General features: G+C 38.5%; 1 protein-coding gene across 2 annotated transcripts; it reads right to left on the bottom strand.

Moving 5' to 3' along the window:
* Nucleotides 1-2,833: 2,833 nt before the first annotated feature.
* On the bottom strand, nt 2,834-11,945 carry LOC139919951 (C-type mannose receptor 2). 2 transcript variants are annotated; one of them, XR_013504065.1, is made up of 5 exons: nt 10,580-10,803; nt 9,309-9,434; nt 6,900-7,265; nt 4,900-5,220; nt 2,834-4,219 (listed from the first exon to the last, which is right to left on the bottom strand). XR_013504065.1 is itself a non-coding variant. In XM_078281852.1 (5 exons), exons 2-5 carry the CDS (start codon nt 9,343-9,345, stop codon nt 3,840-3,842), a joined length of 1,104 nt encoding a protein of 367 aa, XP_078137978.1. In that variant the 5' UTR covers nt 9,346-9,434; nt 11,907-11,945; the 3' UTR covers nt 2,834-3,839. The 2 variants fall into 2 exon arrangements, 1 of the variants encoding a protein (XP_078137978.1); XM_078281852.1 differs by lacking the exon at nt 10,580-10,803 and adding an exon at nt 11,907-11,945.
* Nucleotides 11,946-16,021: the final 4,076 nt, after the last annotated feature.

Raw genomic sequence — 16,021 nt, 5'->3', positions numbered from 1 at the left:
GAGAATCAGAATCACGCTATTTGCCAAGTGCCAGAGACACATGATACAATAACAACAGGATGTCACATACAGTGCAAAGGCACAGCGAGAGACATAGAGTCCACTGTAGACAGTGGACTCTATGTATCCATGTAAAAAACTTAGGCTTTGTGCTAGAGCCCATTCAGTTTGTCTGGTGATGTCACTATAAATCAGAGACTGAGTTTAGCTCTGAGTGCTAGGTTACTTCAGGATAACTTGGCTTAAAGGATAAGGCTGGTGTTTTTTAATGCATTGCTTACCGTCAACAAATCCTATGAAAATAAAATCAGCAACTGCAACTAAATCAGACTTGTTGTTTTGCCAACAAGTCTCGTCCATGTAGTCGGTGCCCAATGAAGCCATGTCCCAGCAGCCATAGAACTCCATTGTATTAAAAAAACGATTAAAAACACGTCAAAGAGCCATGCCGCTGCTCTGGGCAACATATTTCATCATCACGATGCACCGGGCCGGCCGAATTTTCCCTCAAACAACTTAATAAGCGGCTGTAAACACGTTTGCGATCTCAGGAAAGTAGTTCCGTAGCACCGAAAATAGTCCCTGGCGTAATGAAGAATTTGTTCCCATTTGAATTTGATTTGGTAATAACTACAACAGCCTGACTTTTCGTGGTAACAGTTAGCGATTTTTAAAATTGAAACTACGTCTGTGAGCTGTATTTCAAGGTTTTTAGCTTACAATTGGAGCCAATGACTTCCAGGTTGACGGCTAAAAACGGTACGTGGGGAGTCAGAAAGTAACGGGAGTAGAGCAAATGCGTTGTTGATTTTGTTATTTTCATAGGATTTGTTGACGGTAAGCAATGCATTAAAAAACACCAGCCTTATCCTTTAAACAGCATTGAACATAAAAAAAAAAAATAAATAAAATAAAAAGTGTTGTTACATTACAAACCTACCAACCTTTATTTTGTTTACTCAGCCTAATTTATGTTGTGGGGAAGGCTTTCTCAACCTAACAGTGTATCAATCTATAATGGCATCACAACGTAATAATATCAGTATAGGCTATATGTCCATTTTAGTTTTCAGATGACTGATTGTACCTAAAGACTAAATTGGGGTGTTGCCATTGACTGACATTCTGTACTTTGAGGCAAGGTAGCCTACAGCATTTGGATTGACTGCACAGTTGAAAATACTCCGGCTGGCTGCTCAAATAGACTAAAACAGACTTACTTGGTTATTTGTCTGAAGGTTTGTGCATCTATTTTAGTCTTCATTGACGAAAAAAAAAAAATGCCCTTGCACAATTGTTGGTAGACTCGTATGTCTTAGGTAGCAGTGTGTGCTCGGTGCTTTTGGCTAAAGAAATGTGTGAGTCTGCTTGGCTGCGAGTCAGGATCCTCAGTGTTCGCTGATTTATGCTGGGGAGAAGTGTGTTTTCCGAGAAGCTCCGTTTCTTCTCAATGAGCTATGATCCGCACTCCCACACACACGCACACACGCACACACACAAAATGGTGAGAGAACTGAGCTGAGCTATAGTCAAGAGAAAGTCTGTTTCCCTCGAATGAGCAATGATCAAGGGGCCCACAAACACACTCACGTACACACACGTACACACACACACACACACACACACACTGTGAGAGGTATGATGACTTACAGTGATGAGGTCTGTGGTCAGTGAGGGTGTGACGGATCGAGGCTTCATTTGAAGTTTGTTCAGTGTGAATAATGTCCCTGTGTGGCGTCCAAGTCTCTCTCCTTCTTCCCTTCTCTCTCCTCCATTCTCTTGTTATTTTTCATTTTCTCTCCTGATCCTTTCTTTCTCTTTTTTTTTTTATTCTCTCTGGCTCTCTGCCTATCTTTCTGTCCCTCTCCTCCCCTCTCTTATTTCTTATCGTGTCCCAGCTGTTGCTTATCATCTGTCTGTCTTTCCCGTACCCTTTCTCTATCTTTTTACCCCATTTCTCTCTTCTCATCTCCACTCCCCCCTCTCGCCTGCTGGGCTGATTTAGCGTCCAATCCGCCCCGACTTACAGAGCATAATACCCACAACCACATGGCGGACCACAACCTCTCTGTCCATTCTTTACTGCTCTTACTCAATTCCTCTTTCATTCTCTTTGTCGCTTTCTTTTTTCTCTGTCTTGATTTTTCTCTTCCCTGTTTTCCTTTGTTCTTTTTGTTTCTTTCATTCATTCTGTTTCTTACAATCTGCTGCCTCGCATTTCCACGGCTTCCACCCCCTCATTTGTGATGATACTTAACAGTCTTAAGGGTTAGATAATGCACATGGGGTTATTTTTACATTTTAAATTAAAGTAAGTCCTCGCAGTCAAGACAGAAAAAACATTAAAAAGTGAAAAAGTGTTGCGGTGCTGAGGTTGCGGCTGTGTTTAGGCTACTCTCTGTGCAGGCTCTAAACACCTTTTAAATAAACTTGAGCATAATTTTTGTTTTCTTCCCCATTTCAGTGTCGGTGTTTCCCACATGTGTTAGTCAAGGTGGTAGTGGCTGACTAACCTAAACACCTTAATAAATAACACACGCTCTTAATGTTTTCTATCTACCCTGAGAGTCTTGCACTAGACTACATTTTGAATTATGAATTATCAAGCTAATTTAAATCAGCAAATAAATCGGCAAGGGAATTTCCACTGATGGATTCAGTCCACCGCCGATCCCTGATGTATTCATCCAATCATCCATCCTAGTAGGTAAGGAGCTAGATAGTTAGATAGCTAGATAGATAGCTAGATAGATAGATAGATAGATAGATAGATAGATAAACAAATATTTTTTTTTTTTTTATGAGACATTAGAATCTTGTATTTTTTGTTGTCTTTATTTCATTGTCACACATAATTATCCACATCATTCTAACCTTGTAACCCCATAAGAACACATTTCAAAATAGGAGCTGGTATAACTCATTAATATTGAATAGAGTATTGGTACATGAAAGACATGATTTGAAAACTGAATAGAAAGTTGCATGCCAAGCATAGTTAAGATTTTCAGCCTATTTAACCCAAAATTTTAAATCTACTTTCATAACCTGCTATTACATATAATAACACAAATCAGATTTCATCAAGTTTTACTTCCACGGCTACAAAACAGCAGTACTTTGACAGACAGCCCATACACCTGGTGGCCTATACACATGACCCTATGTCTAAACCTAACCCAGACAATAAACATTTCAGGCTACTTTTCACACTATTATATCACCTGACACTCAGTAGACATTTTAGTGACACATTATAGTCACTTCAGTGTGACTGCTGGCTTAGTGGTGAGAGACAACTATGAATGTAAGAGCAAATGTGTCTCCATCAAGCCTGTCTATCTATCCTTGAGCAAGACACTAAACCCCTTCCTGCTCACCTGCTTGTAAGTCACTCTGGAAAAGAGTGTTAACTAAGTCCATAAAATGTAAGCCTTTCTAATCCACAACACAAGGCCCCAGCAAAATGTAGAAAACAAATATATTCTCACATGTTTTCATAAAACAATAATTAAGAGTGCAAGTTTATGGCATGGTATTACCATTTTGATGCGACTTTGCAAAACGCGTTTGTTGGCTTCTCATTCATAGATGGATTATGGATTCATGGATGGATTTCCTTAACCGACCAAGACAAAAAAAAAAAAAAAAAAAAAAAAAAAAAAAACTATAGGCAACCAAAGTTTTACTGTAATGGCCCAATTCTTTTAGATTTGCTTCTAAGAAACACAGTTTTACAATTATCAGGAACACAGCAAGATTGTAATATATTTAGACTCCAGAAAAGCCCACAATTAGTGAATCAACACATGACCAAGCATGGAAATAATGTATGAGGATCATTCCAAATCTTCCTCACAAAGAAAAGGTAGCTGGAGGCGACAGTCCTTGTCACTCCACATGTAGTCATCATCCTCCTTGGCGATGGCCCCACAGTGGTGGGACAGAGGCAGCTCAGGCACTGTGTCATCCTTCCATTTCTTGTACTCCACTACTTCACTACTACTCTCTCTGGCCCAGATCCAGAAGCCAAACAGACGACTCTGCCTCAGACCGAGCCACAGTGGACCGGACACGTCGGTGTGAGTTAGCCATTGCTCGACTGCCTCCTGGTCAGAGGGACTGTTGATCCACAGAAGGGCTTTGTGGTTCTCCATACAGTAGTCAAAGGCCTTTTCCCAGGTTAAAGGTTGGCGGATCACTTTGATTCTCACGCTGCCTGAAGTAGAACCAGTAAAATAACAGAAGTAAAACTTACAGGCAGAAACATAAGTTATTTAAACTCATGATTTGACTCATGACTTTGTGGTTCTCCATGCAGTAGTCAAAGGCCTTTTCCCAGGTTAAAGTTTGATGGATCACTCTGATTCTCATATTACCTTAAGCAGAAATACAGTTGTAAGAGTTAAAACTCAGTTCAAAGCACAAATAGCACACTTAGGCGTGACCGTCAGATATTTGGTAATTTCGTGACCAGATGTGCTACTGCAGCGGGGGCGCACCTGTGGCACAGTTATAAAAGAGGTTAGATTAGGAGGAATAAATTATCAGTAGGTGTGGTAGGGGCTGGTGTCAATCACGGCCAATCAAATCAGCTCCTCTCATTCCATTTAAACGTAGTGTTCTCCCCGCTATTGCACACTGACGGTTTTGTAATGGATGAGGAGAGTCTAGACGTGCAGATGTGGTCCAGTCCAGATTTGGTCTGAGTAGAGCAGGTCCAAGCATTATTTTTTCTTCCAGAATTGCACTGTGCCACTTGACGCTCCCCTCCCCCCACACATTTTGGCACAAGTAGACCCTCATGAGTTTAACACTGCTTTTACTATTAATACATTTAAATTCGGACTTTTTTTCCTCCTTAAACCTGCTTTGTACAGTGCAATATGTATTGCTTACCTTTGGAACAAAGTCCCTTATTCTCATTGACTATATTCTGTGACATCAACCCTGTGGTAGGACTGGACGAGGAGAAAAGCTGTGAACCACTGAATGAAAGACTTGGTGGATACTGCCACTGTCTGTAAGTAGAGCAGGTTTCATCCACCCACTCCCACTCATCATGCAGCAGTCCAATCCAAAAGGTTCTGTTCTTTCCCATTTGAATCACTTTCTGATTCTGTGTTTGGTTGCTGATGCTGACCAGGTCAGTGTAGTGTGTCCTGCAGTACTTCTGAGCCTGACACCAATTCTTCTTTTCAACCAGAAAGTAATAATTAGCTGCAAGAAACACAACTTCTGTGAAAAGGTACTGACCAACCAGATGTTTACAAACAGCAGCCTCACTTTCCAAATACAACTCTTTCCAAAATGGCATTAGCTGATGTTAGCTTTCGCCTAACATTAGTTAGCTATGGTCCTCAATTGATGTTTCTCAAATCCAAGAATGCCAAGTCAATATTTAAGTACTTGAAAGAAAGATCTTCTCACGTTATCTTGGAGAGAACAAACTTGCCAAGAAAGTGAGCACAGATAAGTGTCCTCACAATTTGAGATGGACTGTGTGCACAGTTTTTAATTTTCCATCTGTTTCAACTAGCTCTATGCTACAGACCATTGTGGTGTTTGGAGCCTGGTCTCCTGCAATTTTGTTAAATGAGCACAATGTCTTAAAGTGCAAATATGTGCTCCATGCAAAAAAAGAGAGAGAAATACCTTTTCCCACTATGAAAGGATTACATGGAGGCACGACTAGAAACAGATAATAGTCTGACATAGAAATATCACAATGGAAAGTAAGGGTGTAATGTTTGTGCAAAAAATGAGATCTGATCACAGTGCGGACAGATTGCAGACAACGAGAATGCATATAAATTCCAGGTGTAAATGGGATCTAATATAAAGGTAGCAGTTATATTTTGTTAGCAGCTTCACTATGCAAGTATTTGTGGATCAATGAAATCAGTAATTCATACCTTTTTTTTTTTGTCAGCAAACTTGTAACGCTACAACTACTGCACCCACTAAACAAAGCGTTATTGTAGTAATATAGCCAATGATTGGGGTCATATTGTATGGGCATCATCATTCAAATAAGAAGAAATTAAAATAGCATTTTCCTTATGGCAAAATTAATTTATTGATGACAACATTATATATTTAAATAAGTGGTTCTCTAACTTTTTGGGTTCACAGGCCCCTTTTTAACCTATATTTTTTTTCACTGATCCCCTTTGGATTAAATACAGTATGTGCCAAATGTGGGGAAAAATAAAACATTGACCTGCGCACACTGTCTAGCAACAAATGTAAAAATGTATAGTTTTGAATGTCATGGTCAATAAATTGGTAGCCTACCTTTAAAGTGAAGTGAAGAGTCTAGTCTTGTTGTTGTAGTCGCCTAACCTTAACCAGAGTTGTTTTACTTGCCTAAACTTTAGCTAACTTTAGGTGAAAATGGCATGTCCAATTTGTGTTATTGTCACAGAATCCAATTTGTGGTGGTGGAATATAACCTTAACATAATTTGTGTCCACAAAACGTAGTCTGCGTTTCAGACTTAGTGCTCATTTCCCAAAATTCTATGAGATCACTTTGAACTCTGTGATTGGCTTCTGGCGTGCGAGGATGCAAAAACTTCCACTGGGTTGCTTTAAGATTGTCATGTTATTCAGCATATTGGCAGTGACTGTTAGCTCTCACACTATTACCCACTCATGTGCACAGCTCTCGAGTGTGCAGGTGCCTGTGTCAGTGTGTGTGTGTGTGTGTGTGTGTCTGTGTCTGTGTGATTGATGGTTCAACTTTTACAAACCACATCTGAACCAGTAAGCACAAGTAATATTTAAGAAGGGTTTGGAAGGCTTTGGAGGTTTTGCAAAACAGTTAAAGGTGCAAGATTTAGGCTAATTAACAATTGCACTCTTAATGCTGAAAAAAATGAATAAAAATTAACTTACCCTTATTGTAGCACATGAAAGGTTTTCTCTCTGAACACTTAAGACCTTTCCATGTGTTCTTGTCCATAGCTTCACATATTTGGTCTCCATTTCCCAGAGTTACAACTGAGGCGTTGAATGTGAAAGGGACACCATCTGACCAAGTGGTAACTTTATCCCGAGTGCGACTAAGACCAGCCCAGACATTATATATAACCTTTTCATACATAAGTTTCCCTATAACATTGGCATCCTCATCATTATACACTGTTATGAGGTTAGAGTTATTATTTTTACATTGTTGCAATGCAGCATCCCTAGTGAAGCGATTTTCCAGAAAGGTGAACACTCTCAGGTGGCTTGATGTTAATGTCAAGTGGAAACATGCTGAAAAGAGAGATTGAAAAAAAAAAAATATATATGTATATATACCAATTACTTTGTGATGCATTTGTAAATAAATGAATGAATAAATAAATGAAATACAAAAAGTATTAGGAATATAGGGTACCACAATATTCACCAATATTCACATATGACCTATACCGGTCATATGTTATTATAGGAATCAGAGTAGAGCTTAATTGTCCCAGAACATTGACATGGAGCTTCTATCTATCTATCTATCTATCTATCTATCTATCTATCTATCTATCTATCTATCTATCTATCTATCTATCTATCTATCTATCTATCTATCTATCCTACAAACCTAGCTTGGATGATAGAGGGCAGAAGGGTGGGTGACAGTGGGCATATTATTGGCGTTATCAAGTGGGCAGAAGGCTCAACAGTAAGTTCCGGCATCCCAGCACTAATCAGAACTAACACTCATTGACATTACCCTGTACCTATACTTAGACCTATCCCTGGTTCAGAATAGGGCTGTCATGATTTCACAGTTTTGACGATATATCTTAATATAAAATTTTAAAAGATGTAATAATTGTACACTAAATTCAAAACAAATTGGGAAAATCGTTTTGACCCAAAAATATCTGCAATTTCATCCTTGTTTTACTTGGTGGTATAGATTCATTCAATATCTCTGTTCATTTCAGTCGTTTTAATTCCAGATATGGTGGCTTTGCCTGCAGTTCCCACCCCCGTCCGTATTGGTACAACACATGCCAAAGGCCCATCTGTGGTTTCTCTTTGCCAAAATATCTGAGGAGACAGGAGATACTGAGAGCTTTCATCCCCCAGTTAAAATAGTTCACTTGGTAGTGTGGAGTTCTTCGGGTTTCAAAATAAACATGGAATCCTTGATGGGAGGGAATGTCGGGCCCAAGCTGTGAGCAAAGGGGGAAATGCGTTGAACATGGCAACATGGCATCTTTGACTCCATCATCCCAAAAGTCTAGTCACTGCTGAGCGTGTGTCATGCAGCACAACATAGCTAATGACCATATAGGTAAGCTACCCAGCAAGCTAAACCTCTTAATATCAGACTGTGACAAGACTGGCTGGTGGCAAAGTTAGTGTTTGTCTATCCACTAAAGCAGCATTAAGGCCAACATCCACCAGACACGTTTATGGGCAGTTTATCTTTACCCATATTCTGTTTTTTCTTATAAAAGATATCACCGGTGTAATTTTCCTTTTTCCTTTCACCATTATTGCCCATGAAAGTCTAAAGCCACTAATGCATTTTCCCCAGTCAGGAGCCACTACTGTCTGTTCTACCTCCTGGAAGTCATAGGCTCCCATTGTTTTCAGAAATCCTGTAACAACAGCGTACAGGGACACAGCGCTGCATTGACGAACGTATTCCAACATTTTAAATTACACGTGTATTGTGTTTTATCCTAACATGACTTTACAAGGCCACAATCAACTAAATAAATCTGTATTATGGAGGTTTGTAGTCATACTGTACATTTTTTTTGTTAGACTTTAAACATTTTAAAAATCATTCCCTCTGAATTGAAGCATAGTTGTAAAAGTAAAAAATAGCCTACTCTCTTCTGTTCACTAGTTTTCAATAACAGAAGTTAATATTGTGTTGATGTTACAGATATTCTTTTCATGATGGTCATATCCTGAAAATTTGATATCGTGACAGCCCTAGTTCAGAACATTACAATCAACAATTTCTAACCTTGCAATTGTCCCAACAATTGGCTAATGGGACGGTTGGCCCTGCTGGCTTGAAACAGTCCACTCATAACTTCAGAAACCAAATTATACCAGCAGTAAGCTTAATTATGTGATACAATTACTGAGCTGATGTCTATTTATGACAACCCACTTCTGCTATCACAGCTATGCCACCACATGATACATAACTCATACACAACTGGCTTTCTAGCCTTGTTTTCAGTCTCGGCTTCCTTTCGTATGCCTCATCAACAGTGTATTCCCAAAACACAGGATTTAAACTGGTGCTGTCTGTCTTGGTGGGACTGTAAATTGTTGGTCTAGGCTTACCTGAACACAACAGCAGAAACACAACGGTAATTTCCATGGTAATAGCAAGGTCAAAAGATGGTTGAGATCCAGAGATGAATGACAATCACAGTGAATGACTGTTGGGACAGTATGCTGATCGGGATCCTAAGGAAAAAGGGAGGGAAATATCAGAAAGGTAATTTTGAGAAAGAAACATATACACCTAAAACTAATTTTAAAAAAATTGTATCCTGCAGTGAACTTTGTTTTTTGTGTGTGTGCTGTGAACCTACTGATTCCTTCCTTTTATCAACTGGCACTTTCTTGATGTTTGTTTGTATGGTGTATCATGTAGAGATATTTTTATGGGTTTTATTGTTTAAGTGATAATCCGTGAGATTATTATTATTTTTTTTTTTAGCAACATATGTGGTGATAAGCTGTCATTACTAAGGTGTTTTGCACTGCACTTCCAACAGATCACTTTGCAAGTTGCTGGGCTGAAAAACAATCACACACCCCTAAAAAACAAGGCTGGCCAGAAGTTAAGCCAGTAAATATATCAAATATGTTTTTGTGTAATTATGACATATTACAACACTCCATGTTGCACATGTATTTGACATTAGACCACAGCATAGCATTTGGGTTATGCTGTGTATGCAAACAGCCTATAGAAGGTCCATGATCCCATAGCTAAGTAGGCTTCAATACATTCAAAGTGATATTAAATCTTACTCTTCAGAGTTAATTAATTAGAGCAGAAATGCATTTAAAAATGTTTGAACAGAACATATACTGTTTAATTTTAATACTTTGTATTTGTACATAAAGTGCACATTCAGTTTATGACTAGTCTTCTCACTTAGCCCTTTCTTTTAAGTTATATACCAACTGGATGAACTAAATGAAGAGCATTCACCAACAATATATAGACATTTTGAATGGGATTTTCTGTTTCTGTTGTATTCACCTCTGTAAATGGATTGGATACATAGCAACTGATAAAGCTATTAGTCTCATGTTGTCTGCTGCTTCCACATGCATCTTACTTCTGTTGCCTTCCTGGTTCAGCCAGTTGGTTTATTTGGTTACATTTAAATTTGGTTTCAGAAACAAAGCCCTGGTTAGATGTAGATGGCTTCCCCAGTGTTGCAATGTTGCAGGTAAAATCCATGTCTTCAGGAACATCAATTGAAGTTGCTAACAAATTTCACTGTGCTTATGAAAATATTTAATTGTGAAACACACAGTTGGCTAGTTTTTCAGCAGGGATCAAAGAAATATGCGTTTTTCGAGGCTGGACCCACCACTGATAAGGAGCAGTCGCACAGCGGTGTTGAGTCTGCTGAGGGCGGATGTGGAGGGGGTCTGTCCCGCACACTCTGATGTCCTGTTACTGTTGAGCCTTCTGGAGGTGTCGTCACACCTCAACCCTGGAAGGTCTAGATTATGTGGTTTGTGAATGGTGCTGCTTGTCTGATGGCCCTGTAGCTCTGTGACAGCATAGCCTGAAGTCCTCTATGGTAGCTATTTGTGGGTTAGATTCCTTTAACATCTGAATTACTTAGTGTTATGGATGTGCACCCTGGATTATAGCACAAAGGACTGTTACTTAACGTCCTGTGCACTGATACTGCTTGTAAAAACTACTTTGCTTTATCTATGTCGATGTAACCTGGGAAGAGCACACCACAGGACACAGACTAAAATTTGGGATTTGTATTCCTGACTCCCAAAAAAAAAAGAACAGCATTGATGAAAGTTTAAAGGTCAAAATGATTGTGAATTGTCCCTTTGCCACTCTATCCTGAATATCCTGGTCTGCTCTCCTTGTATGCTTACAGGTGCACAGACATATGTGCAGAAATGTGTGATACATACAGAAATAAACTTACGCAGGGATGGAAAAAGCATCAACATATTCTACTCAAGTAGAAATACTGTTACTTGCTGATATTTTACTTGAGTAGAAGTGAGATTGCTGGTGTAGAAAAATATACTTAAGTAAAAAGTAGCTCATTTAAAATGTACTTGGAGTAAAAGTGCATGTTGTGTGTTTTTAGAATATCTTGAGCATTGTAAAAAATATAATTTTGAAATGTTATTATTTGATCTGTGATTGGAAAAAGAAACATGCAGAAAATGTCAATCCCCATTGTTCAAAAACAGTACATTGATGTTTCACACTATGAGACTCAACGTTGACAAAATACTCAAACTCCTGGATGTAGTACAGGTATTTTCTCTGTTGTGGTAGTGGGTCCATGGATATGAAAGACTGTTGGTAGTCAAGTCTCTTTTTCACATAATTTAAGTTAGTTACAATTATTTTTGTTGTACACAGGCTGGTATTGCTGTCGAGTCTAGTATCAGAATAAAATGCATATTTGAGTGGAGATTTTTATTGAAACACATTTCTTAGTCCAGAGTAAAGATTCCAACCCTTACATACCAAAGCCTTCATCTTTTGGATTGCGAATGAGCAAATTAATTGGGTTAGTTAACCAGAAATCAGAAAACAGGCAGATCACTGTAAAAAAGTGCTGTAATTACATGGACATTTGATGTATTTTCCTGACCCAAATCCAAAATCAGGTTTTCACAGTGGTTTTTAAAGCTATAGTGTGTTCTTACCTGATCCACAGAGGTGTGTGCTGTCCTGCAGAATGGCACTGTGACTCCGACTACATGTACTGTATCAGACCATATCTATATAAGCATCTTATTATGAAAATGACCTCCAACTTCCACCAGGAACCAGGAAACAGGAACGAAACAACCCACAAATTAATTAACAAATGCACAAAGAATGCACACAAAAAAAATGACCTCTTCATGATTATTACAACTGTTTAAATGCTACAAACTGTAATAGTTGGTGTTAGGTTACAGGTAAAAATGATAATGTTACTTATGACAGGTTGAATTGGGTCCATGTGGAATTTCATGCAAACATATTTACCTTGATTGATCTGGAATGACTGATCATACTGTATAAAGTAACACATTGGGATTCATCACAAAAATGGTCAAAATAAATGAGGAGTTCATTTCCGCAACTCTACTGTATGGATCCATTTTGTACAGTAAAATATAGTGTTAGTTAAAGTTCATTTTAGTGATGGGAAGAGCGATTCTTTTAACAAACTCAGTTGCTTCAGGCTGTCTGACAGTAGTGAATTAATTCAGAATGGGTTCCTTTGATTCACCTTTGTAATACATTAGTCTATAAATATAAAATTAAGTATGAACAAAATTAGATATTATGTATTTATATGCAGTAATACAGTTATAGCGATTGCAGGGATTCCAATGAAATGGAAAATGTGAACAGAATATGAATCACAGCGTCAAACACAAAAATTGCAGATTATTTTCAACCAAGGGATTTCAGGAGAAAGACAAAACTGTGTGTGTGTATGTATACACTGAATGTACATCTTCCTGATATTGAGTTGCGCAATCCACATCTCAGTTGTCTCAAAGCTTAAAATCCCTCTCTAACTTGTCTGCTTCTCTTTATCTACATCTCCTCCTTTGTGATTGGTATAGATTTAATAAGGGGAATCAATACCTGGATTCACCTCATCAGTGTACGTCATGTCCCTAATATTTTGTACATTCAGTGTTTACAGTTGCAGTTTCCTCCTCACAAAGAAAAGGTAGCTGGAGGCGACAGTCCTTGTCACTCCACATGTAGTCATCATCCTTGGCGATGGCCCCACAGTGGTGGGACAGAGGCAGCTCAGGCGCTGTGCCATTCTTCCATTTCTTGTACTCCACTACTTCACTACTACTCTCTCTGACCCAGATCCAGAAGCCAAACAGACGACTCTGCCTCAGACCGAGCCACAGTGGACCGGACACGTTGGTGTGAGTTAGCCATTGCTCGACTGCCTCCTGGTCAGAGGGACTGTTGATCCACAGAAGGGCTGTGTGGTTCTCCATGCAGTAGTCAAAGGCCTTTTCCCAGGTTAAAGGTTGGCGGATCACTTTGATTCTCACGCTGCCTGAAGTAGAACCAGTAAAATAACAGAAGTAAAACTTACAGGCAGAAACATAAGTTCTTTAAACTCATGATTTGACTCATGACTTTGTGCGTAATGGTTTTCAAGACCACAATCTCAGGGTCTTGGTCTCAAATGTAATTACCCTTTTCTGGGTCTTCTCTTGGTCTTGATATTGATATTGATACTGGTATCAGATTTCTTGAGCTCAAATGAAATTATTTTTCTTGAGTTGAAAATGAACAACCACTAAATCTTTAATTTTGAGCACTGTCTGTATATTGTTATTTTTTACTACTTTGCCAAGCTAGACTACACTTTTCGGACTACATTTAGAATAGGAAACTATATGATGTAGGAATTGTTATTTGGAAAGATTTGGACACCTGTCTTTTCTCAGTCAGTCACATGCATTCAATTCTTGGTTTTGGGCTTGATCTTCAACATCATTTGTCTAGGTCTAATCTTTGTCACAAATACAGTCAGTTTTGTTACTGTTTTGAATGAGGTGATCTTGATTGTAAAACTGCAGATTTATTATGAAGGTATGTTGGTTTCTCCCAACAATTAATTTTGTCATTCTTTAATGTAGTACTTATTGCTTACCTTTGGAGCAAAGTACGCGTTCATCATTGTTACATCCATGTTTACGCAGTTCGTACGTTGTTCCGTCTCCAATCAGAGCTGTGCAATCTTCCTTTTCATCTGATATACTTGGTGGAAGCAGCCACTCTCTGAATGTAGAGCAATTTTTGTCCTCCCACTCCCACTCATCATGCAGCAGTCCAATCCAAAAGGTTCTGTTCTTTCCCTTTTCAGTCACGTTGTTATTCTGTTCTTTGCTGCTGATGCTGACCAGGTCAGTGTAGTGTGTCCTGCAGTACTTCTGAGCCTGACACCAATTCTTCTCCTTTTCTATCAGGATGTACTTATCAGCTGCAAAAACAAAAACATTACAATAGTTTTGTTTTTTTTTGTTTATTTTTATTAGTGCCATTTTTATTTTTCAACTAAAAAAGTACATCAGCAGAATAAAGTCAATATAGCAAATATGTCGAAACTTACTCAGATTGCAGTAGCACATGAAAGGTTTTTCATCTGAACAGTTAAAACCATTCCATGTGTTGTTGTCCATAGCTTCACATATTTGCTCTCCATCTTTCAGAGTTACATTTGAGGCATTGAATGAGAAAGTGACACCATCTGACCAAGTGGTAACACTATCCTGAATGCGATGAAGACCAAGCCAGACTGTGAGCATACCATTATAACGCAGGAAGCTGTCGATGAACTTGAAATCATCATAATCATCATACACTGTTACAAGGGTAGAGTCATTTTGTTCACACTGGGACAATGCATTTTCCCTTACAGCCCTTCCGCTTGGCAGGAGTGTGAACTTTCGCAGGCGATTTGATGTTAATGTAGAGTGAAAAAATGCTGTGAAAAGGGAAGGTTAAAAATATTTATAATTATTATTATTGTCCAATTACTTTACAATTAAGGAGTGGAAAAAAAAGAATAAATTGGGAATTTTAGGGTGTAATATTTTACACACCTTAATTTAGAAGGTATCAACTGTTTAACTGCCCCTTGAGTACAAACATATCACTGTCATGTGTGCATGGTTATTGCATGTTATCAAAGGGGTAAGAGTGTAGGGGCAGTCAGCAGCGGCACACATGGAGGTTTGTCTTGTTCAAAACCACTGACGATAAATGATATCAGCTTTGAGAAGGATTTGACCTATCGTTATGGTTACACTTGCAACATGATTTGTCATCACACGTACATGCATTTGTTCAAATTAAAATATATAGTGTATAGGGATACATAGAGTTCCACAGGTATATACTGCATGTATATGTGTATTTAGCAGTATATATGCATTTGTGTGTGTATGATACTAGGCTGCCACTGTGTGAGAACATCCCAATCCACTGTATTGTCAGTAGCTAAAACACCCACAGTATATTTGATTGGGATAAGCAGCAAAAAATGCTTTAAGAGAAAGCTGATAGCCAAAGAAGGGGCCCTTACCTGAACACAGCACTAACAACACAAGGGTCATCTTCACAGTAATGGCAATGCCAAAAGTTGGTTAGGTGAAATGACTAAATGGAAAGCAGAGAGATCACAATGGTAATTGTTCATAGTATAAGGTGATTGGATTCCTAGTAAAATAAAAGGGAAACAAAAGACAAAAAAGCATCACTGATGTAGGTTAAAAAAACAAACCCACAAAAAGTATGTATGAAGAAAATAATCCTTAATCCCTTATTGATGCCCATGTAGTTCTGAAATTATACAACAGCATTTGAACATGTTCCAAGGCCCATTCGAGTAAAATTGGTCAACACATAAATGACCATGTAAATGTTCAGCTAAGTTAAGTGGAAAAAAGTCATTGAAATTAGTTAGGTTGTTTCCGCCTGACAGCAGTAATGTGTTTTCTGTGTTTGAGAAAGCCATTCGTAGCAGTAACACACACACACACACACACACACACATATACTGCATATTTTTTAGCCTTTGATAATGTAATTCAGTGTAACTTAACTGCTGCTAATGGATTACAACTTACACATCTTTGTACTTTTCACTGATGAAGTTAAAGTGTCTCTTACCTTTCTGGGGGCAGAGTGCAGAGTGCTGTTTAGTTTGGCGAGTTTGCTTCAGTATTCAGTTACAGGTGTTTATTAAATTGGGTCTTCAAAGTGTGTCTGAATGATGTCGGCTAGT

This window comes from Centroberyx gerrardi, chromosome 24, assembly GCF_048128805.1.
Source record: "Centroberyx gerrardi isolate f3 chromosome 24, fCenGer3.hap1.cur.20231027, whole genome shotgun sequence".
NCBI lineage: Eukaryota > Metazoa > Chordata > Actinopteri > Beryciformes > Berycidae > Centroberyx > Centroberyx gerrardi.
Note: the sequence above shows the minus strand (reverse complement) of the source record. Positions and strands in the feature narration are given on the sequence as shown.